The 27,156-nt window shown below is 38.1% G+C and overlaps 1 protein-coding gene across 4 annotated transcripts; it reads left to right on the forward strand.

The window, feature by feature from the left end:
• The first annotated feature begins 1,561 nt into the window (after window positions 1-1,561).
• LOC136709868 (protein mono-ADP-ribosyltransferase PARP6) lies at window positions 1,562-25,696 on the forward strand. 4 transcript variants are annotated; one of them, XM_066685413.1, is made up of 23 exons: window positions 1,562-1,848; window positions 5,721-5,852; window positions 6,273-6,350; window positions 7,589-7,683; window positions 8,118-8,178; window positions 8,285-8,375; window positions 8,789-8,855; window positions 9,062-9,211; window positions 10,086-10,236; window positions 12,165-12,296; window positions 13,852-13,947; window positions 14,592-14,684; window positions 15,838-15,963; window positions 16,271-16,336; window positions 16,538-16,605; window positions 16,763-16,811; window positions 16,949-17,061; window positions 17,889-17,961; window positions 19,324-19,393; window positions 22,517-22,596; window positions 23,467-23,530; window positions 23,972-24,056; window positions 24,201-25,696. In XM_066685413.1, the coding sequence occupies exons 2-23, from the start codon at window positions 5,838-5,840 to the stop codon at window positions 24,301-24,303; spliced, it is 1,926 nt and encodes a 641-aa protein (XP_066541510.1). In that variant the 5' UTR covers window positions 1,562-1,848; window positions 5,721-5,837; the 3' UTR covers window positions 24,304-25,696. The 4 variants fall into 4 exon arrangements, with proteins under 4 accessions (XP_066541510.1, XP_066541511.1, XP_066541512.1 ...); XM_066685414.1 differs by having other exon boundaries at window positions 16,274-16,336; XM_066685415.1 differs by having other exon boundaries at window positions 12,243-12,296.
• Window positions 25,697-27,156: the final 1,460 nt, after the last annotated feature.

Genomic DNA, 27,156 nt, shown 5'->3' on the forward strand with positions numbered 1-27,156 from the left:
ATCAATCTGATCTGTGTGTTCTTCTCCTATAAGAACAGTTTTAAAGCATCTCGAGCTCTGGAGTATTTCAGTACACTTAATATAATATACAAGTAATGCTACTGTGCAAGTATGAATGTATGTTTATATATATATATATCACAAGGAAGCTTTGTATTTGCATCTTTTCTTTTCTTCTACCCTTTATATTACGTCACATTACTATGAAAAAAGGGCAAGAATATAAATGTTCCAAAATGTTTATTAATACAATTTGACTACTTTTATCTATCCAAATGACTGATCTTAGATTCCATATAGTAGCATATCAATATAAATGTAGTGTTTTTTGATACAATTATTTTGTGAATATTTTATTTGAGAAATAAAGAAACTACATAAATGATAATGATCAATAATCAAAATGTCACAATCAGATATTTTTAATAAATACATTCTATGCCCCGCTTTCCAGTTTGCAGTTTGAACTGAAGCATTGCCACATGAACAGGAAACTCTGGCTCTGCTATGATTTCTGGCATGATCATTATCTGTGGTGTGAGTTGGAGTGGCCTTTGTGAAGTAATCTCCAACATCATTACCTGATTTCAGAAGAGTAGCAAGATTAGTGCTCTTCTGGTAGGTTTGTGCATAATGGACAAAAGGTGCCATTTATTTCCATTTTGCAGTGTATGAGGAAATGAAGAAGCATATGGCACATAACACTTATGAGTCATATCTGAGGCAGGAACTACATTGGCCAGAGGCTTCTCTCTCTCTCTCTCTCTCTCTCTCTCTCTCTCTCTCTCTCTCTGTGTCACTGAGGTTGAGGTCACCTACCTGGTTAGGCAGATCAGACAGTATCCAGGGTAAACTCCAATTAGAATGAGAACAGTCAGTAAATGACATGTCGTTATGACCAGCTTCTTTGTTTTTTTTTTTTTTGTCTTTATATTTTGTCTTAATATTTTCACAAGATTTATTAGAAGGGTTTATGCAAATTAGACCTGTTGGAACACCTAAAAATAAGTTTGTAGATAGTTTTTTATTATTAATAAATTAATAAATAATTATTATTATTTTAAAGGAACGGTTTCTGCCCCAAAAAAAGCAATTAAAAATGCATGGAGGAGGTTACATGTATTGCTCCTGTAAAGCAATATCCAAAAACAACTTCTCAGGTGAGCTGCATATAAAAATGTACAAGGAAGGAAACATTTTGAGGAAACTGTCAAGTGAAGATTTTTTAAAAAATAAATAATAATAATAATAATAATAATAATAATAATTATTATTATTATTACTTTATATATAAGCTGTATTGTTTTCATGTAAAATAAACTATAATGAACTCGGATTAATATATAAAGATGTGGAAGTGCTGCAGATTTGCTTATGGATATGTCTTGGAAAAATGATCAGGACAATAGTCGCATGCTCGAAGTAATTCGTCAATAATATTTTCTGATATTTTACAGTCTGCTGTCAGTGAGGCAATTCAGTCAGCTGGCGGTCACGTGATGCCGACTGCTGCTTGTCACTACGCATGCGCGTTTCGCTCTGTGTTGTCAGGCAAATAAAGGGAGCGCTGAGAGGTGGTGGATCTGCAACAGATAAACACAGGGAGACAGAGAGAGGGAGAGAGATGTACAGCTCCAGCTTCAGCTTCAGCGTACGCTTTAAATCATTTTAGTGCCCTTGCTTTATTTTTATAATGTCTATGTGAAATGTGAATCGCGTACGTCCTTATTCTGGGCGACTGATAATCATCGTGGACCAAGAGAGAGAAGGATAAGGAGGCGTTGTTACGGACAGAGGGAAAGTGAGAAATAACGAAGGATTGAGGCTCCTTCTCCATCTTCATCCAAGGTAAGAGAGGAAGGCATTGTGGAGGAGGAGAGGAGGTGGGGGAGGGGTGGATGCGATTGTCTCAGTTTTTAAAGCTGGAGTTGTAATGAGAGAAAGGTCAAGTATGGGACTGTATTGGTATGTGCAGGAGGAATGGGGGAGGGGTTGTGTTAAATCATAGCAGTGCCCCAGAAGGGGTGGGGGTGAAATGATGGAGAGACTGTGATCATCATGGGGCTCTGGGTTGGCATTAGGTTATGAAACCTGTGCTGCTTGTGCTGAAATTCTGCATCATCTATTAAATGTCTAAAAATATCCACACACCAAATGGAGTGATCCAGAGACATTCAGCGCGTGTAACGTTATTAGAAATGCCTTGTCAGTGGAATAGATCAGATAAGACTCTGAAGCAGCCTCACACAAGCCTAAGGTCACCATGCCCAATGCAAAACATCACCCTGATCGCACTGGAGGTGCCTCCTCGGAGTGAAGTAGCTCCATCTAATAACTTTGAGATTAGTTGCCGTGGCATTTGTGATTTAGAACTGATCATCTATTTCTCTTGTGGCTGTATGCAATCAAATCTCAGCAGCTTGTGTTAAACCTTACAATGCGAGTAGTAACTGTGAATGTGAAGTGTATACAAACATTTGGATATATAATGTGTTTCTGTATATTGCAAGACATTATTTTTGTAGAAAAAAAAAACAGGATTACAGAGTCAGGTCACCTGAAGGGCCTTTATTGTCATTCCTCATTGTAACTCATATACACTGGAACAAATACCATTCTTCAGGCCTTTGATGCAACACTAACCAGCAGCACATTACACAGGAGAACAGGATTAACACTGATCCTCAGCATGTAAACAAGTGTAGCATGATGAATTTAAAATGAGGCTTTGGCGATGTTACATGAAAACAGCTGTAAAGGTACTGTATGGATGCAGCAAGATGGCTCTAACATGGAGAGAGATGAAGGACAGGATGAGAGGCCAAGGGTGAAGGATGGAGAAAAAAGAGGGAGGACAAGGATAATGGGGAAATTGGGAGATGAAGAGAATGCTTTTGCCTTTTAGTCACAAATATATTATGAAAGTGTTCTCATTACATATTTATATTTCACTTATTCCCGTGAGAAACATTTGTACCCTTTTTATTTTTATTTTTTTCTCTGGGGCATGTGGTGGCATGGTGGAGGTAATCATTTTCCATCTCTTTAGCTTCCATCTAGAAAAGCAGCTATGTTACTGGACTGTTAAGATTGCTGAATGTAAATTATCTCTGTATAATTGGCCACTTTGGGTTAATCCTCCTTTAAAAAGCCAGCCAATCTGAATCAGTACTTTTGATTTCAGCATGTTGTTTTGTGGAAATAGTTCACTTGACAAATGTTTCATTAATTAAGTCATGTTGCAAAAAATAGCACTGAATTTATTATTGTTATTTACAATATTGAGCACTATTTTAATAAAGGTGGCGCCGCAGGTAGTGTCGCAGTCACACAGTTCCAGGGACCTGGAGGTTGTGGGTTCGATTCCCGCTCCGGGTGATTGTCTGTGAGGAGTTGGTGTGTTCTCCCTGTGTCCACGTGGGTTTCCTCCGGGTGCTCCGGTTTCCTCCCACAGTCCAAAAACACACGTTGGTAGGTGGATTGGCGACTCAAAAGTATCCGTAGGGGTGTGTGCGTGTGTGTGTGAGTTGCCCTGTGAAGGACTGGCGCCCCACCAGGGTGTATTCCTGCCTTGCGCCCAATGACTCCTTGTAGGCTCTGGACCCACTGCGACCCTGAATTGGATAAGCGCTTACAGATAATTAATTAATTAATAAGGGGAGTTAAGTTTGACAATGGTATACTACTTACAGATTTCAGTTTCAGGACCTAGTCTGGTCTGATACCTTTTTCTGTTAATATCAGCATCTGCCAGAAATGGATCCAGCCAAAAATATAAAATATTACCCTGATAGCAGTCTCCAACAATATTGATTTATCATCAGAACTGATTTTATTTTCTTACAACAACCTTGAGCTATTCTAGCAAAAAGGTACATTTGAAACATGAAAGGAGGCTATATGTGTACCATTTTTAATTTCCTGTCCAACTACTTAACATATACACTCATTTTATAAAATATATTTTGTTATTTATAACTAAAAAATTGAGTGAATTTTATAGAAGAAAGAACATAATATGTTTAAATCCATAATTCCTGCTAAAATAATCTATTATGTGTTGTATCTGATATTATTCGGAAGTTTTTAATAAGCTTATGAGGACTGAATAATATTCAGTTTCAGCAGTAGGCCTATAGACCATTAAAACTCAGTTAGAACAAACACACACACACAAACATACTCCCCCACACACTTCAGCATGATTCATGAAACAGTGACACAAGCCAGCGATGTCTGTTGCTAGGATACATCTCCACAAGGTGGAGAGTCAGTGATTAAGAGGATGGAGAAAGAGAGCGATTATAAAGTGGTGTGATTAGGGAAAGGAGAGACAAATGCTTTGGGTGCTGAAATACTGATTTAAAATGAAAATGGAGGGCTCGGTTAGCTTACCATCAGCTTAAATCATATTTAAATTGAGGTCAGACCCTTTTCCCCTCATCATCATGAGCATCCAGTGTCTCAGTTTGAAGTCTTAAAATGGTGCCAGAAGAGATGTTTTTGCAGCAGTGCTATAAAATATAGTTTTGGATGCTTAAATGATCTTGTTGTGGATGTTTTTTAAATCACCCTTTTTTAAATGCGATGCAATGTTTGAGTGTGACTTTTTTTTAGAGGTTATAGCATCTTCACACAATTTAAAGTTTAAACTGTTTAAAATTTTCCATATTTAGATTTTCGCACAAGGCCTTAAAAGAAAGTAAAGAGAACACAATGGAAAACAAATGAGACAAAAATATTATACTTGGTCACATTTATTGAAGAAAATTATTTAATATTATAGATCTGTGAGTAGCACACGTGTGTGAACCTGGCAGATTAGCTGTTCATTTGAAGGTGATATTATAGTGAGGTGTTTTCATTTAATAGGATAACATTGAACTGTGAGTGGGTACCGTGTCGTGGAGTGTGACAGGGCTCTATCAAATTCAGATCTTCAGAACACGTTAGTGGATTTGTATATTGGCGAAAACAAAGGAGATTTATGAGGACCTCAGAAAAAGAGATGTTCATAAAGCTGAAAAATGTATCTAAACCACACTTACAGGGGTTAGACAATGAAACTGAAACACCTGTCATTGTAGTGTGGGAGGTTTCATGGCTAAATTGGAGCAGCCTGGTGGCCAATCTTCATTAATTGTACATTGCACCAGTAAGACCATGTGCATCCAATGGTTCAAACATTGTATCCTGAAGGTGGTGCCATGTATCAGGACCACAATGCACCAATACACACAGCAAGACTGGTGAAAGATTGGTTTGATGAACATGAAAGTGAAGTTGAACATCTCCCATGGCCTGCACAGTCACCAGATCTAAATATTATTGAGCCACTTTGGGGTGTTTTGGAGGAGCGAGTCAGGAAACGTTTTCCTCCACCAGCATCACGTAGTGACCTGGCCACTATCCTGCAAGAAGAACGACTTTAAATCCCTCTGACCACTGTGCAGGACTTGTATATGTCATTCCCAAGATGAATTGACGCTGTATTGTCCACAAAAGGAGGCCCTACACCATACTAATAAATTATTGTGGTCTAAAACCAGGTGTTTCAGTTTCATTGTCCAACCCCTGTGAATGGCAGCTTTCAAACCTCAATAACCTCAAATGTTCTGACTTATTATAACTCATGAACATGATGATATTAAATAAACGTGATGACGGTAATTCTGTGAAAAATGAATATTTCGGTTCTGTGTATTTCTCTTTGTCTGCAGTCATCCAGAGAGAAGCAGGAGGCACAGAGTTCCAAGCCCCACCTTAGCAGAGCTATCTTTGGCCTTGGGTTTTAATGTGAAATGGATGGAAACAGTGGAACAGAGCTGCCTCTATAAATGACTGATCCAATGGTAAGACTGCATCTTCAATTAGACACAGAGTACAGAGTGAACTCTGGCACTTCATGAGGCATAAAACGAGCTGCAGTTGTCTGTGCTAGGTGATAGCTGCTTTGTGGTTAAGTATATAAATGTGCTGTCTGTTGCCTTTGAAATCCCAGACAAACTCTTCAGAGGACTCCTTTAAAGTGAGAAATGTGTGACTGTGTTGTCTGGAGGAAATAACTGCAGCTGACAGTTCTGGAGGCAACAAAAAGGCGGCTTCTCCAGCTCCTCTCCTGTTATTCAGACACGTAGCTCTCTCAGCCTGGGTCTCTTGACTCACATAAAATTTCATTCTTAACAAGAGGCCGTTTAGGAGGATTAAAATGTTAAGGTGGCTAATGAGGGCATCTGAGACTCGTCTTTAAAATGGCTGGGTGTTTTCCTCAGGACATCAAAGGCCAGTGTTGGACAGATGAGGAATCGGACGGTGAGAATGAGCCGGAGCAGTTCGTGTATGGAATTCAGGTAAATAAACGAAACAAAATTGCAGAATTAGAAAATTAGGCCATATTTACTATGGAAAATTATAAATTATGTTATTTTAATGCCCATGTTGTGAATGTAACATGAAATATATTTATAATATATGTTATAACATAAATGTGTTAAATATGAAATAAGATTAGCACCAATGCTAAAAATAATAATTGAATATTTAAATATAATACTAATAACACCCTAACTTTTAATACAAAGCATTGTTGGTTTTTTAATCCAACAGTTTAAGTGTAATATTGCATATTTATTTTAGATAATTAAATAAGTATATTAATACAATAATAAAAAAATGCAATTCACAATAAACCACGCTAATACAAAAGCCTTAATGCTGTGGTGTGGTTGTATTAATAAATGATTTAATAAAAACATTTACACTATGTTTCATCTCTGCTAATCATGCTCATTTAATATTGTTTGATTGATTGGTGTTTGAATATGCTGTATATTCTTTAACAGATAATTAGAACCCATATAAGTTTTATTAATTTTGAACATTTGTGACAAATTTTCAAAAGGCATGTTATGTTTTAAAGTGTGATTGTGATCGTCACATCACCAGTTCTCTGTTCTGAACTGGACTGGACTGAGCACACATTAGAGTAAGGAGAATGTCAGCGGCAGTAGATGCATCGTACGTCCAGTGCATCATACACATGTATTAATTTAAATATCAGCAGTAAGATGATTAGATGCTCCTCAGATTTCCCTGGAGTGGTGCTCATGTGATTTGAAATCCCATTATAACATACAGGATGATAACTCTTAATCTCTCAGTCAGAGATGCCTAAAAGGCACCAGTAAATCTGGTTTGGGTTTAAAACTAGTCTCTCACAGATTCGGCAGAATACCATGATAAAGACTGAGGTTTTGGTTGTGGAATATGTACAGATGTGTTTATGTCCTTTATATGTCAACATTTATGTGATCCATGTTAAAAGCACATTATGCTGCTGTGTTAAATATTACTTGTATTTACAAAAAGTCTTGTTGTGCTTCTGAGCTTGTGTTGTATGATACTTTTGAAAGTATTTATTCAAATACTAATTACACGTTTAACAATTGTTAAACTTATTTAATAAGAACTGTGATAATGTAGACTGCAAACATTCCCACTTCACAGTTTTACATATGGCACTAGAATGCACCCTTCACATGTAACAGCGTATGTTCCATATATCCTGTGTCCTCCTCTTCTGCTGCAGGGCAGCTGTGCTGCTGATCTGTATCGCCATCCCCAACTGGATGCCGACATCGAGGCTGTGAAAGACATTTACACAGAAAGTGCGGTGTCTATCAGGTACTGTAGTGATAGTGTATGTGCGTTTAAACATAGTATTAAAAAAGAAAATAGTTATTCATCATTATTTAGGTGAAACCTCTTTTTGTGTATACACAGATCAGCTAAAAGATTACAATGACATCCTAGTTTCTGCACACTTGTTAGGAGCTCTACAGGACTACCACATAGCAGATTATATTTGGGTGCTGGATCAATCTCAGCACTGCAGTGACACTGATGTCGTGGTGGTGTGTTTGTGTGGGTTGGGCTGGTATGAGTGTATTGGAAACAGCAGTGCTGCTGGTGTTTTGGAGGTTTTAAAAGGTTGTGCTCATGTTCCAGTTAAAAATAGCTTTTTGTGTCGGTCACCTATTGTAAGATCTAAATTTGAATTGTGTTCTACCATCTGTTCTTTTTTGTTTTATTTATTTTTTTGTTTTGTTTTTTAACAGAGAGTACGGAACAATCGATGATGTGGATATTGACCTTCATATTAACATCAGTTTTTTGGATGTGCGTAGTCTTTCTTTGCTCTGAATTTAGTCAAAATGTCCATGGTCCTAGGCACTGGGGGGGCCTTGTGTTTGGTTGTAGAAGTAAATGTCTACTACGTTTGCAGGAGGAAGTGGCCACAGCCTGGAAGGTCATTAGAACAGAACCCATCATCCTCAGACTCCGATTCTCCCTCTCACAGTACCTGGATGGACCTGGTAATCAGGAGTGTGTGTGTATTTGTGTGTGTGTGTGTGTGTGTGTAGATCTATACAGTTTGTTTTGTAGTAAATCACCCATTAACTATGGCCATGTAGTGGATGTAGATGAGAAGTCATATTATTTTAAAATAAATACACAAACTGTATATTGTTTGTCAAGATTACAACAATGAGTGTTTATGGCATGAATGAGTTTTTTCTTTATATACTTGTATAAAGTATTTGCAGACAAGTGTAGTGCATGGTACAGTATAGGTCTTATCTAGAAGATAAACAGTGCAACAGATAGAACAGTGAGTGTATGGTATATATTATTACATAGGAGTACTGATATTATATAAAAACAAACCTGTATCTGCATAACTGCGGTAATATTATAGTGTTAATTTAATCATTATTATCTGTCACAGAACCCTCAGTGGAAGTATTTCAACCCTCCAATAAAGACGGATTCAGCCTCGGACTTCAGCTGAAAAAGTGAGTATTTCTGGCGCTTGTGATTTATTTTTGGTGCTTATATGACAGTACAAAGGCAACATAAATAGCATCTTTCTGCTTTGTGACTCTTAAAATTGCAGCATCAGCTTCCCCCGCCCCCATGCCTTTTTTTTTTTTAAACTTAAAAGCTCTTGCTGAAATAGTGAGCTGTTTTTCAGTTGCTGTAAGTGTGTCTTTCCCGCCAGGATCCTGAGCACGTTCACCTCCCAGCAGTGGAAACATCTGAGTAATGAGTTCCTTAAAGCCCAGCAGGAGAAGAGACACAGCTGGTTTAAGGCTGGAGGGACCATTAAGAAGTTCCGTGCAGGCCTCAGCATCTTCTCCCCCATCCCCAAGTACGACAGTCATTTCTACTACATCCTTACTGCCTTCAGCCACATTTCCACTCACACAAATTGGATCTGAAGGTCCTTCATTCACGGGCCTGCTGTTGTGTATGGTTTTTTTTTTTCGCTCATCAGGCTGCAGCTACAATAACAAATGTTTATACAGGCATTTAACACAATGAATTTTGTGGTGTGTTAAAAGGCACATATTACAAAAACTGAAATGTCATTTCCACATTTATTTTTTTCCCTCCTGACATTATTTTGTAAGCTTTTTTAACAAATTTCTTTTTCTGAAAACTGACACTTGAGAAATGGCTATATATCTTATAATTGAATGTAGAATTATATTATTTCAGAATGACATTAATTTCAGTTTATTTATCAGTAAAATTGTTACCTCTCAGATTAATCAAAATGTCAGTCGCTGTAATGTAAACAGAGTGGTTGGATAAATAATAGATCATTTTAATAAAACTTATTGACTTGGATTATTATACAGTGAAAAGAGCCAGAGGCTGCCATTATCTTAAATATAAATATGCCAATTTTTATTTGTTATTTATAAAGCTTCAACCTTCAGATATCTGGTCCCCCCACCCCCACCACCTTTTGACACAATACGTTCCACTAGAATGTCTCATGTCATAACCAGCTTTTCTGGATGTCTTTTATGTACCGATTAATTATTTAAATATGCATGAATAAGCATAGAAAATCATGATTGTATTCAATGTACAAATAAAGCTTATATACAGCTATAAAGCTTGTACCCCTGTTAATTTAAAACTTTAGCAAGTGTATGTTTTTAATCACTGCTGTGTGAGCATATAAATGGGTTTGTGTAAACGTACCTTGACCATGGGCTCTATCTTGTTTTCAGATCTCCCAGTTTTCCTCTGATCCAGGACACAATGCTGAAGGGCAAACTGACTGTGCCTGAGCTGCGAGTCAGCAGGCTCATGAACCGCTCCATCTCGTGCACCATGAAGAACCCCAAGGGGGAGCTGTTTAGCTATCCCCCCAACAGCCAGGTCAGACGGCAAGCTATTTTTTTAAAGCCCTCGCCTCTCACATACAGCTCTATCCTGCCTGCCTCTCCACTCCTGTTTAGCTCCTCTCTTAGCTCAACTGCTCACTCTGGGGCCCTCCGATAAGTGCTCTTAATTATAGATCAGTTCTCTCAGCATTCCTCACAGAAGGTTTGTTAGATGTGAGTACTGAAGAACAGCATGATGTTTAAACATGGTATGACCCCAGACCAGGTCAGATATGCCTCAAGTCTGATATCGTCCTTGACAAGTTTAGAATGAAGTCATTTAGATTGAATCTAAATTCACAACTGATCATTTCTCTGTTGAAGATGCCTTATTTTACAGTTTTTATAAACCTTAGCATTTAACTGGTGTGGTACAAACCAAACTCCAAACTTGTTTACAGTAATGTGGGAGTGACACTATAATTCATTCATGGTTTCTTCCTGTTTAGGGTCATGGTGGGTCCAGAGTCCACCCAGAACCATTTGGCACAAGGCAGGAACACCATCCCATAGTAGTGCCTTTGAAATTCAGTTTACAGCTATAAAGCAGATAAAGGATGTAGTAATATATCTAATATTTTAATAAATACTTTGATTTGCAAGGCTGTAAATGCAAACACACTCCCTGGAATGTCACATGTTTAGACTGGAAACATGTCCAAGAGACATTATGTGGGGTTAAAAGTAGGTATAAACCCCAAGTCTTACACACAAAGTGCCTTATGTATAAACAGGAGTGTAGTGTTACAGGGTCCCTACTCTATAGGAGAGATATTTCATTTCCTTTCCTTAAACACATTAATGTGAAATGTAGTGCAAGTATGTTTGTGCTTTCCATCTTGTAACTCCAAGCTCTGATCCAATTGTAGGATATATTGCTGTCTTTTTCTGCTTTGTGCATTTTATTATTTAGTCAGACTGCCCTGACCCCTGACCCCTGGCCTCTTTTATTCCCACAGTGGTTACACAGCATTTCGGGACTAGGTCTACACAGTTGCCTAGTTTATAGCTGGAGCCTGTATTAGAGTAATTTAGCTGGAAATGTTAACCAGGACAGTTACTTAATACTTTGGAACTTAACTGTATTATAATAAGAATTTAAGGGAGTATAAAAGAAAGCATGACCTCATTTTGTTTTTATTTTAGTACATATTCTAATTTACACATAAAAGATGTGTTTGCATCTCATTTTAGAGGTAGACAGCCTTAGACATTCTCAGGAATATTAGGGAGTGTCATGGTAATATTTTGTATTGCAATAGACTCCATACACCCTTTTTTGACTTTTTAGGCTTTTTACTTTACTTTTTTCTGGAATAGTCCTTGTCCCGTGGGAAACTGAATGTAGTGTACCTTGAAAACTCATTTAATGTACACAGCTTGGCTTTATTGACCATGTTATACCTTTTGAGAGTACGATTACATTGTTTGTACCTTGGGGAACTAAAATGTACCAGTACAGTACCCTTTTATCTGATGAGTGTAGGTGCCCTTTGTTGGTATATAATTACGCTCCCCTGATACACTCCTGCCTGCGCAGCTCTACAATGCTAGTATTTCTGCAGTGCTGAGATTGATTGTTTTCCACTGATGGATGCTGTTAAACTGAGCAGATAAAAACTGACTACAGTTAATAATTGTAAATCTGCAGAGTAAATCTGATAAAATGGTGTAGTTCAACACATCTTTTATACCGAAAGAGAAAGCCATGAGGACTGTATATATTTCTACATTGCAGAACTATAGCTCTGTAGTCAAAACCTCAGGGAATAAATGACAAAACATTGCAGAGCACCTTCACTCTTCAATTTGAAGACCTCCCTTCAGCCTGTTCCCAGCCTCTATCTCCCCCTCGTCTCCCTCTGCCTGTGGTGGCTGGCTGGCGCCCTTTCCCATAATGCTTTGTCTCCATTGACCCATCAGACTGTGGCAGTCCCGGCGGGCAGGGCCCCTGCGCAGATTACAACGCGGCAGCTGATTGAATTGTTTTTCTCATCCCAGGCGGGCGGACACTGCAAGAATATCCCCACTCTGGAGTACGGCTTCCTAGTGCAGGTAAAAACAGCTCTGAGACATGCCACATTCCTCTGGATTCCAGCTTAGTTAAAACAACGCTTCCTTCTCACTGTGTTGTTATTAATCTTTGTTCTTGTCGGAATACAGTAAAAAATCATCACACAGTGCGATAATCTCATCTTCAAGCATGGCTTTTTAGTGAACTAGTAACAAGACTGATCTGGTCAAAGCTGTTCCTGTGGTAACTGCTAACGTGATTCTGCATTTCGCTCATCAATAATTGTGCATGCTTCATGCAACAGCATTGATAATATCTCATAACCTTGCAAAAACATTAGTGATGTGGCATTATAGTTGTAGCTATCTCACAGTTTGCTCATCTGTGTGTTTGTGGTGTGGCGATGTACCAGGTTTTAGATGTATATGAGCCTAAGCTGTGATAACTGATAAAGACTGAAGTACTAGCTTCGTTTTCAATAAAGCTGGGACAATATATAAAATGTTTATTAAATTTAGAAACGTCATATACGTTGTTTTATCTTACAAACTTTTTGGGGTCATTTTGTAAATACATGCTTATTTAAGATTGATCACCTTTCTTTTAAACAGCACTTGTTAATGAGGATGTAAGACAACAATCCAGGTTTAAAGGGGGAATGTGTTGCCATTATACGAGTGTTCATTTGTAAAATTGGTGAGTAGGTTTTGTTCATATATAGCTTCCACTTTGCACAGTAGACTCTCCAATTTTTTTGATGCGGGACAAATAATGTTTACTGTCAGTGGTTTGTCAGAGTACTCCGTATGGTGAATGCTGATCAGAGTAGAATGCCAGGTTTCAATGCAGTGCATTCTCAGGGACTGAAGGTCAGAGGGATTCAATGGTTTTCATCCTTGGGCTTTATTTGATGAAAGAACTACATTTTTACATTTATTTGATGAAGAACACTGTGCTTAAACCATTGAATTATTTCATTAGTCTCAAAGTTTTGAATGAGCATGTATTTACAAAATAAATGGAGGCAATAAGTAGTTTAATATATTTTCTTCATACTGCTTTTATTTAATTATAGGACAAAGTGTGATTACTGCTTTCTGATTTTGTTTTTATTTGCATTTAACCTAATGTTCTTGGAGTTGAGGTTTGTAAAACTGTTTTGGGCACATACAGGTGCATATTGCAATTTTGCAAGTGATTCATTTTTAAATCCACAGAAAAATTCAGTTAACTTTGATAACAAATGTTAAACACAGTGGCTATGTCTCTCTGAATGAATGGTCCAGTTTGCCAGTTTTAGCGATTTTAAACAATTTTAACAGTATTTCTGTTGGTGCTGATAAAAGTAAGTGGTATTTCTTGATACAGCCAAAGTATAGTGCTTTAATATTACTAATCCATATAGAATAGATTAATGCAGGGTGCCATAAAATATAACTCTGAGGTTTTATGAAGTACTTCGGATTTTCCTGTTTGTCATTGTGCACAAACATTTCAATTCTTCTTGAGTCCTCTGGCTGTGATCAGTAAAGCAGGAGTATGGCTGTTTAGGCATTGGTCCCTTACCGTGTTTTTCTCCTGGTTCTCTCCTTTCAGATAATGAAGTATTCCGAGCAGCGTATCCCCACGCTGAATGAGTACTGTGTGGTTTGTGACGAGCAACATGTATTTCAGAATGGATCCATGCTCAAGGTTGTACAGACACAGCTCACTCACATTAACTTCAAAGAGCTAATCATCACTGTCCAAACATATCTCCAAAGTGTTCTTTTGGTGTTCTTTTATAATTTAAAATTAATTATGCAGTGTATAGAATTTATATTTTAACATTTAAAGAAACATTTAAATCGATAAATTCCATGCATTAATTACCTGTTTGCAATTTTTTTAACCAAATGATCTACCACAAATTTGGTCACACCTTTTTAAACTGAGTCTAGATCATTATTCTTTTTAACTGCATTCTGATCGTTTTTTGATTACATTTTCTTACATTTAAATTGGGTTTATTATTATTTATATTATAATTTAAATATAAAATTTAAAATATTGCAATTAAACTTTGGAACATGGATTCCAAACAAATAATTCTGGACCATCTCTATGGGTTTGTACATTATGAAATATTTACACAGTGAAGGGCACACATGATCTAAAAATTGGTCTTTTATTTTGACAGCCATTGGATGCTACCATGTTAATAGGTGCTAAAAGAGCTGTCTATGCATAACAGAATAACATTTCTTAAATTAGTAATACACAGCAAGCAAACCTGCCCCTAATGACAATAACAAATTATTAGACAGTTACAAGCTTTGTTTAAATGTTTATTCCAGCCTGCAGTCTGCACCAGAGAACTGTGTGTATTCTCCTTCTACACACTAGGAGTGATGTCAGGGGCAGCAGAAGAGGTTGCCACTGGAGCTGAGGTACACACACACACACACACACACACACAGAGAGCTTTCTTATGCTTGCGATAACATAAATCTTGAATTGCGCTTGGACACTTCCGATGTACAGACACAATGAAATTAAAAGAGCATTAAGTTATTTTCTCCAGTGAAGCAGTGAAGCATAGTGTGCAGAGGTCACCAGTTTTCTGCAGTCAATCGCTACAGACCTCCAAACTTCATGTGGCTTTAGATTAGCTCAAGAACAGTACCTAGAGAGCTTCATAGAATGGCCTAGCAGCTGCATTTAAGCCTTGCATCACCAAGCGCAATGAAAAATGTCGGATGCAGTGGTGTAAAGTATGTTGCCACTGGACTCTAGAGCAGTGGAGATATGTTCTCTGGCATGATGAATTACGCTTCTCTGTCTGGCAATCCGATGGACGAGTCTGGGTTTGGCGGTTGCCAGGAGAACGTTACTTGTCTGACTGCATTGTTCAAAGTGTTACATTTGTTAGAGGGGATGTTGTGGAGTAGTTTTTCAGGAGTTGGGCACTGCCCCTTTGTTCCAGTGAAATAAAGTCTTAATGCTTCAGCATACTAAAGGATATAGAACAATTTAATTCTCCCAATCTTTTGGGAATGGTTTGGGGATGGCCCCTTCATGTTTCAACATGACTATGCACCAGTGCACAAAGCAAGGTCCATATAGTTATGGATGTGCAAATTCGGTGTAATAGAACTTGACTGACATGCACAGTCCTGGCCTAAACCAGATAGAACAACTTTGGAATCAATTAGAACAGAGACATCGAGCCAGGCCTTCTCATCCATCAACGGTGTCTATGGTAATATTGACATATTGTTAAGGATCAGACAATAAAAAATTAAGATTATGATTTCTGTAGGCCTGAAAGACACATATTTCAGATGAATTAGTTTACCCAAAATTATTTGATATCAGTTTAAAAGTGTAACATGCAAACATGCAAGAGAGCAATAAAAATGTCCAAATTATATTTTGTGCATTATTTGAGTCTCAGTTGTTGCAGCTGCGAAAACAGCCGCAGCCTATTGTGATTATATTTTTAAAGACTTATTACAATTCTTTCACTTTTTGATTTTGAGTAGATCCCATTTAGTTCTCTTTGGCTGGGACTTAATTGTTGTTTTTAATGTTGTGGTGCAGGTGGTGGATCTACTGGTTGCTATGTGCAGAGCTGCGCTGGAGTCTCCCCGCAAGAGCATCATTTTTGAACCCTATCCTTCTGTAGTCGACCCCAATGACCCCAAAACACTCGCCTTCAATCCTAAGGTGATTTGTCATTTGTAAATTGTATGCTCACATGTTTTATATTTCAGTATAAACATAATTTTTGGTGTAACTTTGGTGTCCCTGTAGACATTTCCTCTTAAGACTCATCCAATAACTACTGTAACTAAACTGTTTCTGTAACTAAATTGTGTAAAACAGATGTTTGATGAATTTATTCACCAAATTTTAAAATGAGATACGATTGTAGTTCTAGAGGGTATGGTATTAATCAAGCCTTTTTCTCTTATTTTCTTTAAACATGTGTGGTTTGCTTGATGTGTGTCTCTCAATGGACGGGTCGTCACAGAAGAAGAATTATGAGAGGCTGCAAAAGGCACTGGACAGTGTAATGTCCATACGAGAGATGACCCAGGTACATGGATTTTGGTTTTATGCAGCTACAATTATCTGTATTAGTGTAATTGTACTATAAATTAGGCTTTTTTTTTTGAGGATTTTTTAATTCTAATTGTACTGTGACTGTGTCTAGCTTTTGTGAAACTGTATTTTGAATGAGCCTTTTCTTTGGTGTAACTGTAATATTAGTGGTGTGACTGCACCGATGTGTTTACAGGGCTCATATCTGGAAATAAAGAAGCAGATGGACAAACTTGATCCCCTAGCTCATCCTCTGCTGCAGTGGTGAGTGACTAGTAAAAACACTGGTAAATCCTCATTCTCCACATTTAAATTTGATTTCCAGTCATTTTACACATTCTCTCTCTCATGTACACAAAACACACACAAACACAGCTTAAACGTTGCCTAGTTTATATTTGTCACTTTTTGCTTTTTGCAGGATAATATCCAGTAACCGATCTCATATCGTCAAACTGCCTCTGAGTAGGGTAAGATCTCCTTTTCCTGTCCTGTGTTTTTATTGCTATCTGTGTTATTGTGTACTTGTGTACTTACGCATTTGTGTAACTGTTGATTCTTATGTGCTCTCCATCCGTTCATCCGGATAAATATTGTGTCTAAGCAGCAGCTGAAGTTTATGCACACCTCCCATCAGTTTCTGCTCCTGAGCAGCCCCCCTGCTAAAGAAGCTCGATTCCGCACAGCCAAGAAGCTCTATGGCAGCACCTTTGCGTTCCAGTGAGCCAACCTTACTGCAGTACACCTTCATCATATTCCACACTCCACTACAAACTCAGCACTCCCACCTCTGAGTTATAAATACTGCAGCTTTCAAACCGTACCTTTCTAGACATGCTTTAACTAATAGCTTTGGGCATAAGTGATTTTAGCTCACAAATGCAAGCAGACACATTCACTGTTGCTCCTTACTGATAAACACTGAGTAGTCACACTCATTTAATTGGAATTTAGAGATGGAACGGAAGTTAACCCTGATTCAGGCTACACTTAGTGTACGGGTTGCTGATAAATTAAAGGAAAATCTAAGGCAAAGCACACTGAAGCTGTTTTGTGGCCCAACACTTAGCAAGAACACTTTTTCTTAGTTTTTCCTTTAATTTATCACGGTGTGTATTTGTCTGCATTTTGCTAAGCTCTCTAGGGCTTGATGGTCTCTTTTTAATTGTGCAACTTCAGTGTTTTTTAGACTGAAATATACTGCAACTGTTTTATTACCACACTTTTCTATTTGAGAAAAAGGCTCTACAGTACCATAATGCTAACTCTTTCAAAATCTCCCAAAACAGCCAACAAAGACTCATAAATAGCCTCTTCTTTTTTTAGAAGCAGAATGTTGCAAGTTGAGTTTTTAGTTATTGATGTAGAAAGCATTGATGTTGAGAAAAGCATTTTATTTTATTTTATTCTCAATGACTCACTGGCTGGTTATTTTCCGTTTAAACATGAGCAGGGACTGCATTTATAGAATCAAGCTCTTCACTTATATACACATTCCTCCCTCTCTTTCTCTCTCTTTCTCACTCTCTCCTTCTACACCACTCTAGTGGTTCCCATATAGAGAACTGGCACTCTGTTCTGAGAAATGGACTAGTCAATGCCTCTTATACCAAACTGCAGGTATGTAAATGACATCAGTCAGCTGATCTAAGACGCATTTCTCCATTGGACAGTGCTTGTGCTGCTCTGGGCGCAGGTGGACTGTCCAGCTGATCCATTTTGACAGTAACGAATGCCAGGTCCCATTCTGCTGTTGGGCTGAAATGAAGTGAAACTTTCTGGTAACAACAAGGTCATTTCCTGTGCTGACAGCAGCTGGTTCCATACACCTTCCTGTGTGAAACAGAAGGGGCTGAGGGGTCAGCTGTAGTCGGGGGTTACCATTAGGTCTCACAGAGAATTTAAAGGGAATCACTTTGAGTGTTTAGGTGGATTTCAGTATTCTACACTCACTGTGGAGTCACTGTGGATGTGGTAAGGATTGGGACCGCTGTACAGTATTTATTGTTCCGCTACCTGGAACCTAAATCTGTTTGTGAATTCAAACAGGAATAGTACTTACACCATTGCCTTTGGAAGACGTGTACAAAGCACTTGGAATGTTTTATCCTCCATGTCCCTGTTTCTTTTTTTAATCTACATTTTACCCAACTTCCATTTCCTTCATATTGCAGTTGTTTACAAATCAGGTCATCTTCAGTGCAGGGGGATCTTAAATCTAGCCAATATGTCTAATGTTTCTAAAACTTGAGATTGTTTTAGGAATATTTAAACAATTATTTGTCTTCTTAAAGACATTTGTTCTTGTTGTAAGTCATTTTATCTCAAAAATGCCTTTTTTATCTTAATTTTGAGTTGACTTTTTTGATCTTTTGTTCCTTAAAACAAGCTAATTGCTAACAAGCTAACAAGTTGATCTGACAGAGGAATGAGACACTCTCTAAACAAAGTCACAAAAAAGCCAGTAAACTAATTTTCCACTTTTCTTACATCAGTCTCATAATGAGAAATATTGAACATATTGACTGAATAAAAGATTTTAATTTAAGCACGGTCAACCTTCATTTAGTTTGTTGCTAATATGGAGTGGCAGTTTTATTTCTTCTTCATCGATGTTTGTCAGATGATCTAAAATTCACAAGGTTCTGCGTATGGTCATCATTTTTATCATCAGTATCATCATCCACATTATCGTCGCCTTTTTCCCCTTAACTTTATTTTTGTAGACTCATACTCGGTGTTGGCCTTGTAAAATTCAGTGCACTGCCAGTTAAGCCACTGTTCCTGTGGTTTTGTGTCTTCACAATAAGAAGGGATATGATGGAGCTCATCTCTGGTGTTTGTCTTGTTGCTCAGCACTTTTTTCTATGACTTTTTTCCCCATCCATGGATTTATTTTTTCCTGGACACATGTGTATAACCTTTGAGCATGTGTAGCATTACTCTGAATTCCTCAGTGACTCTTGCTCTTTTTAACCCAAGCTGCATGGGGCAGCGTATGGAAAGGGCATCTATCTCAGCCCAATCTCCAGCATATCCTTCGGATACTCAGGTAGGATTCGCCAGACGTCATCATGCCCCTGTGCTCACCTGTCCTTCATCGTGTTCTGTGGGTCTTTTGCTGTTGCTGTGGTGCTAAATGTGTCACACTGAGCGGGAGCTGAAAGTCATACTTTACCTTAACTTCATCACATTCATTCCTGTTAACTGCTCATTAGTGATGGTGGTTGCTGGTTGTGATGTGACGGTCTGCATAATCATTGCATAATCTTCATAGAAAAGCAAGAATGTCTGGAGCAGCTACATATTACATTATACCCCTTTTTCCACAAGTTAACACGTTTCTCACCAAAATGTCGGTGACATGCTTTGGTTAAACTACCAGAAGGGGTCAAACAACACAGCACTTTCTTTAGGCTTGGCCTTAACCACTTTCACTTTGGTCTTTGTCTTCTCTGTTCTTGTTTTCACCGTATTTAATCAATACACCTATTTGTCCGCACTCATTGGGCCACATTCATAAGTGAATACCAAATATTCGCAGATTGGGAGGATGTGCACGTTTCTTTACAATTATCATATCTTTACCATAATCTATGCCCGTGAATTTCAAACGCCTTCCGTATAAGAAAGTGCTCAGATTGAGGTTTCACAGCAGAAACCTTAAAAATCTCAACAGAAAAGCAAAAGATAACGGTTCTGAGTGGAAATCAACATTTTATTTAATTGCATTCAAATCAGCAATTAATTTTCATTCAATGTGTTTTGGTGGTCACTTACCAGAACTGAGCACTGAGCCACTAGACGGATAATAAACTATTATTAGAACAAAATCAAATAACTTCATTACAATAAGTAGTGGCATTCTATTTATGAATGTGCTGGTTTAACCCTTTCCACATAATGTCCTTGTGACAGTCAAATATTATCTGAGGTTTTAATCCAGTCCCGTGTTTTACAGATTAATAAATACTTCAGAAGTCTAGTGTGCTGAAAAAAAAAATTGTCCTCACACTTGTTCACATATCTACCACTTTAAAATATAATTTAAAATTTTCTGTGGTTTTGTATTTGTTATTCTATAAAATTTATACCAGCACCACGTTTGCTGAGAAGATAAATTATTTTAAATAATACTAATAATTGTAGGTGCCTAAGACGTGCACTGTATTGTTATATGACGATTCTGCTAAAGGTGGAGGACCCTCCGTGGGAGCTTTAAAGGCGTTTATTCTTGAGTTATGTCCCATTTGACTGCCCCTGTAGTCTGTCATAGAAGGATAAATACCCTTGGATTTAATTTCTGCTTTGCAAGAGCTCCTTCAAATGTGTGCAATTTGTATGAAGAAAGAGGTGCACTGCGATTGTGTCATTTAGGCACCCTCAGTTGCAGTGCTTAAAAATCCTGGGATAATGCTTGGATGATTGAAGGCTTAAACAGTTCCAATGTCCGAGGAGCCAAGCACGGATAGCACCTACACAGGTTCTGGAACATCATGGACACACGTATCCTCTCCAAAGACAGCAAAGTTTTCTGTGCAGAGCTGTCTGTTAAATCCAGCAACAACCCAACATCAGCCATTTATACAAGTGTGTGTTACAGACCTTAAAATCTGTTATATTAAAATAATCCACATCAAGTAAATATCAGATCACATGAGAAAGAAAATGATTTATCAAACAATTGCCATTTAGCTACTGGAATTTGAAGAACAGGCTGTATTAGGAAGAAGACTGTGAGAAGTCCCTTGACTATTTGATTTATTGTTTTATTATTTAGTTTATGCATTTTAATTAATATTTTATCATTTATATTTGAGGTTCAGTCATGTCTGATGATACAGCATCTTGGACAGACCCAAAAAAAGAGGCCAGCCAGTTCTGAACTGCCTGCCATCTACAGAGAAAGCATCACAAAATCTCAACATATCATTTTATTCCATGTCCTCATACAGATCACAGAAAAAACATTAAGCTGTACAGCATTGGTACTGCATTCTCTGGATTGATGGAATTCCTTCCAATATTTGTGGCATGAGTTATTTGTGAGAGTTGGTTGTTATCCAGAACTTCCCATCCAACATCCAAACCTGACTTCATTAGTGTTCTTGTGGCTAAATCCCATCACCTCATCTTAACAATGTTCCATCATTTGAGTTAAAGCTTTCCCAGAAGGAAAACAAACTTCCAATATCTTTACAGAAAGAAAGATATTTGGGATGTCCATAAACTTTTGGTCATGTAGTTTGCATGAGTTGAGCACATACTTGAACATGTAAGTTACAGACAATGTTGTTGGACTTTTTGATGTGTGGACCATATTAAAGAAATATATAATATTTTAATGTTATTTAAAGGGGATGTCTATTACTGTAGGGAAACTGTGTTCTCTCTGGTTTATTTACATTCAGAAGCTGCATGCTTTTAAGGTGGAATGGTGTTTTTGAGGGGAAAAAACTGTTGTTTGTACATGGCTGAGTTTGAACTTATCTGTAAGATTTTATTCAATGTTTAAGTTACCACAGAAACTCATTTGTAATTCGAGTTGTTAAGTTTTGTAGAAGTTTTGACAATGCAGTTTTCCATCTCCTGAATTTGAAGATGTTTCCACCTATAGTAATCTGAAACAGCAAAAATAATTCAATATTATTCACTTATGGAGCAGGAATAGAGCAATATTCTCTTCGTTGTCTAAAATAACTGCAGTAAGCAGAGAGAGCGATGGCAAACCGGACCAAGACTTTTTTTTTTCACCCATTAACAGACATCGGGGGTTTATAAATACATTAAGTAACGTCGTCTTTATTTTGTTAATATGTAATGATAATCGTCATCGTGCCAGTGACTCGTATTCCTCAAATGATGCTGCAATAATTCATGTGGGGTGTTTGAAACATTTACTATGACAAACTGTTCTGACATATTAAGTCCTAAAACCACTGTAGTTTAATCAGTGCCATACATGTAATAGATGTCATTTTTCATATTCTAGATCATGAGTTCTGAATGTGTGATCATTTATCATGTTGTGAACTCCATACTCCATCATGTGCTTTGTGCTGCATGAGCTTGAGTAGCATATGTTAAATATCTCACCATATGTCACTGAAAATGTTTAGGAAGCAAATTGTCTAATCTGAGTTGTGTGTGTGTGTGTGTGTGTGTGTGTGAACAGGGATGGGTAAAGGACAACATCGGATGCCAACTAAAGATGAACTGGTGCAGCGGTATAATCGTATGAACACAATTCCACAGGTAAGATATTAAACGCAGTGTGAGAAACTAGACTCAAAATAAAAAAAACTAAATTCCTTTTTTAAATTACACTTAAGATTATCAGACAGTTCAGACAACAATTTTTTTCAGTGCAAATGTGGTCTTTTATTATCTTCCGTATTTAATACTATGAATTGATTCAAGAAATCTGGAGAAAAGCCATTCCATGTAGAGTAAGGGTGGGCACCAGTGCTGAATGTGCATGACCTCAGAGCCCTCAGATGGCACTGCATGTGAAACTCATACTACGTATAATGATAAATATAGCCACATGGGCTTAGGAGTACATCAGGAAATGTAAAGTGAAACTCAAGCCCAAGATCATCTCAGATGGTCCAAAATAGAGTAGAAATGTGCTGTGGTCAGAGGAGTTTTCAGCTTGTTTTTCAGAAAAATGGGCATCATGCTTTCTGTGCTAATGGCAATAGGGAACATCCACAGTGTAATCAGTGATAGGTGCAAAAGCCAAACACTTGAAATATTGTCTTGCATTTGTGTAGTGTATAGATCATTCATCACATCCTTCTCTATAGTTTAAATCATGTGTAGAACACCTATAATACATATAACAGAACATATGTAAGACATAACAGAACGTATAGTGTTAGATGCATCACAAATACAAGCTTTGCTTTTTTGGAACTGTCTGATATATCACTTTCTGATATATATCATATATATTTTTTGATCCACTGTTTTTTTTTTTTTAATCTGTGGGTGCGGAACCTGCAGATACAGAGGGCTGACTTTATCATCTATGGCCTAGTTTATAGTAGATGCTGTATAAAGGTGCTTGAATAATGGACCTGCAGTTTAAGGGGTTAACGTATCTCTATTCTCTTTTCACAGAGTCGACCCATACAGTCACGCTTTCTGCAGAGTCGGAATCTGAACTGCATTGCGCTGTGTGAAGGTGAGCAGCTGAAATCGATGCCCATTATAGCGCTCCGGTTGAGATCTGGTCCTGAGAAACCTACTGTGACATTTACAGGACAGTCCAGGACAGGTTTTACTTTAAGAGAGCCCTGTATTGCACCAGTTGTGCCTATGTTACAGAATCAGAAAAGCACCTGGTTTTATGTGAGTTTCATCAGAATTACAATAACCAGAAGCAGTGTTGATAGCTTGGAGTCTTCTGGCAAGCTGTTATTTGTTTAATAGGTTAGTGTGGAAGGTTCTGTCTGGCCTGCAGATATCTTGCATGTGTAAAAAGACCTTTATGTACAGTCCTAGAAGAAACCACACAATTTCTACTAAGTTATGAGGATGTAACACGTATGCTCCAGTACAGAGTTTTAATATACAGTGTATAAGGTTCACATATTTGTGATGACGGCTATAACATTTGTCACAGTGATCACATCAAAGGACCTTCAGAAACATGGAAACATCTGGGTGTGTCCTGTGTCTGACCATGTGTGCACACGCTTCTTTTTTGTGTGAGTAAAAATGTAACCAATGGTTTTATCCAAAATGATTTTCAAAGTAAGGCCTCATAATATATTTAATTAAAGAGAAGTAGAAAAAAATTGCTTTAAATCTCTCTCTGTCTTTTTACCCCCCACCCTCAATGTATTTTGCAGTTATGAAGATGGTCAGGTGGGTGATGCGAACATTAACACCCAGGAGCCCAAGGTTCAGAAAGAGATCATGCGTGTGATTGGCACCCAGATCTACTCCAGCTGAGAGGGGTTTCCTGAGGGCATCTACAGGGGCTTTAGGAGAGCGTTCAAGCCCTCTGTGCAGAAACAGCCAAACACTTCAGCTTCAGCTTGACTCACACAGGGGACAGGCAGAAGAGCTGAGTGTCTATCCCTTCTCTTTCTTCTCCCAGTGTGTTCCTCTTTCTCCCTTTGTTCTTTTTCCCCACTCTGCTGTCATTCAGGTGGAGGGTTGGATGGGCGTCCCCGCCCCATTCTGCGTGGTTTTCGGCCCCTTTGGGACGACCGGGCCTTTAGGAACTTCCAAGGGGAAGTGAGATAAAAGAGTAATGACAGAGCGGACATCACAATCAACTCTTTCATGTGACAAAACTACAAAGAGTTTGACTCTTAAACTGAGCCCACGGATACAGCAGCAACTGCTAATGAGAGAGCCACACTTTACATGACTCTGCCCACAGCTTCATGCACCGCCCACATGCTATTTATCCCCTCTAGGACTCCTCCCACAGCCTGAATGTATCCCCAAACTTACAGTTTTTCTAAGTACAGGGTCTGGTTATTTTGCTCCTTATCTCTACAGCTGACTACTTTTGTTTATACTCTGCTTCCTCGTACTTACTGCTGCCGAACATTTATCACTCCGAATATCCATAAAAAAGAGAAGAACAAAAAAAACAAAGTAATCTTAAACATTTATTACCCACCCCCACCCCTCCCCCACTCTCTGGATAGTAAGTGATGAATCCCACATGCACACTTTATTGTGTTTGTAACAACATTATCCTCTTGATCTGTTTACTTTCATATTCTTTGAGTAATGACACATATTAATAATCCGAGATGCAGTTATCTCTCTTGAGTTGCTTTTTGTTCAGCGACTTCTCCCGGTGAAATCAATTTCCTTTTCTTTTGTCTCCGGTATGCACGGTATGACAGAAATACGCACATAACCGCACACACATAAACACACGCTCCGTGGAAATATGTTTACTGCAATTTATCAGAGCGAGCATGGATGCCTGTGCTGAAAAATGAGCGAACAAAAACATATTATTGTTTATATTCATGGTTATTCCTCTTAATCAGTGGATTTTCTAAATACATTATGTTCTGGGGGGGGAGGCGATCAGTGGGGGATGCTGGAAGATGCTCTGCACCTCTTTTATCTATATGTAGTTTGACATTCCTTAATGGCTGTGGTTATATTACCACATAGCCTACCTCTTCTTATTTTACAACGGGACAGCCTCCTGTCCTGAAAGTATTCTGAGTGTAGCACTTTCTCTTTACAATGCATTTTCTTGCATTCCCACAGCTTGCCCTGATAAATGAAGATATTGTGCAGCCTGCCCGAGTGTATTGCTCCATGTATGAGTTTGTGTTCCACTAGTGGAATTCATATCAATATCAAGACATTGCACTATATATATATATATATATATATATATATATATATATATATATATATATATATATATATATATATATATATATATATATATATATAAAATATGCAGTCATGGCTGGTCTCCGGCAAAATGCACCTTCACTTTGATATGCTCCGTGTACTGTCAAACATGATGTAAATTTAACGAAGGACTTGATGAATGTTGGAACAAATCTGGAGGATCTTTCTTTGGAGAAATGAACAGATTGTATATAGAATGTGAGGAATGAAGGCAGAAGGAGAAGAGGTTTTGGATGAATGTGATTCCTGTAGTTCTCTCTCTTTCATGGTCTCTTCTTGGTTGTGCTTTTCCAGGCTGGCCCCATACAGTTCTGCTCTTCTCTTATATGTCAGTGATTTGTGTAAAACTGATGTTAAAAAAAATTGGCAACAGAGCGAAATAATAAAGAGTGATTTTGCACAATTTATGTTTGTGCATTCTTGCGGTTTTTCGGTGAAGTCAACTGCTCTTTTTGGCGTTATCTTATTAGCCCTTTTTCTCCTGTAGGGGGCTCTCATTTCACAGTGCATAACACTCTCAGAGACATCCATGCTCTGAATGGGCCTTGTGCTGCATCACGGTCTTTTAAGAAATGAGTAGTAGTTACATATAAATAGTATTTATATAAAAATGTTTCTGATGCCAGAAGAACAGTGATAAACTCTAGATATTTATAAACTATAGATATTTTTTTCAAAGTAACACATTTCTCTTGTTTGTTTATTTATTTTATTTATGTATTCATTATTTTTCCTTTACTGTAATTCTCTGAATATCTGCCAGTTGATACGTATCATGGAGTCCGAATGGGATCAAATATTCTTTAACATTAGACACGCTTAGAAAGATTGTATTGTCACTTTGCTGTTCTCTCTGCGTTCTTGTCTGTTCTACTCAGAGGGCTTTAGTATCACAATCTGGGAAGTGTATGTGAGGGAGAACTCACACAGCTGTTACACTCTCCTCCATGATCTTGCCTATACAGCTGTCTCACTCTCTCTCTCTCTCTCTCTCTCTCTCTCTGTTTACAGTAAAACAAAATGGCTTGTTAACCGTCTTAGCATTTCTCCCATTGTAAATAAAGATACACAATGTAACTGATGGTAGAAGGGTGACACAGTGGGGCAAGAGGTAGCATCAATGTCACACAACCCCTGGGGTCTTGGCTACTCAAAATGTGTCTATAGTTCTGAGTGTGTGGTGCCCTTTGCCCTTTGCCCATTGCGTGTCTCTGCCTTGCACCCAGTGATTTTGGGAGGGCTCCGAACCCACAGTGTCCTGGAACTGAATAAAGCATTCATTCATTATCTGTAACCCTTATCCAGTTCAGGGTCGCGGTGGGTCCAGAGCCTACCTGGAATCATTGGGCGCAAGGCGGGAATACACCCTGGAGGGGGCGCCAGTCCTTCACAGGGCAACACAGACAC

Source organism: Hoplias malabaricus, chromosome 11, assembly GCF_029633855.1.
Source record: "Hoplias malabaricus isolate fHopMal1 chromosome 11, fHopMal1.hap1, whole genome shotgun sequence".
NCBI classification, from domain to species: Eukaryota; Metazoa; Chordata; class Actinopteri; order Characiformes; family Erythrinidae; genus Hoplias; species Hoplias malabaricus.

Coding starts and splice junctions, on each gene's coding strand:
- LOC136709868 (XM_066685412.1), top strand. CDS start 6,252: ATGGCTGGGTGTTTTCCTCAGGACATCAAAGGCCAGTGTTGGACAGAT. Junction 6,351..7,588: donor AGTTCGTGTATGGAATTCAG/GTAAATAAACGA, acceptor CTTCTGCTGCAG/GGCAGCTGTGCTGCTGATCT. Junction 24,057..24,200: donor TGCACACGCTTCTTTTTTGT/GTGAGTAAAAAT, acceptor TGTATTTTGCAG/TTATGAAGATGGTCAGGTGG.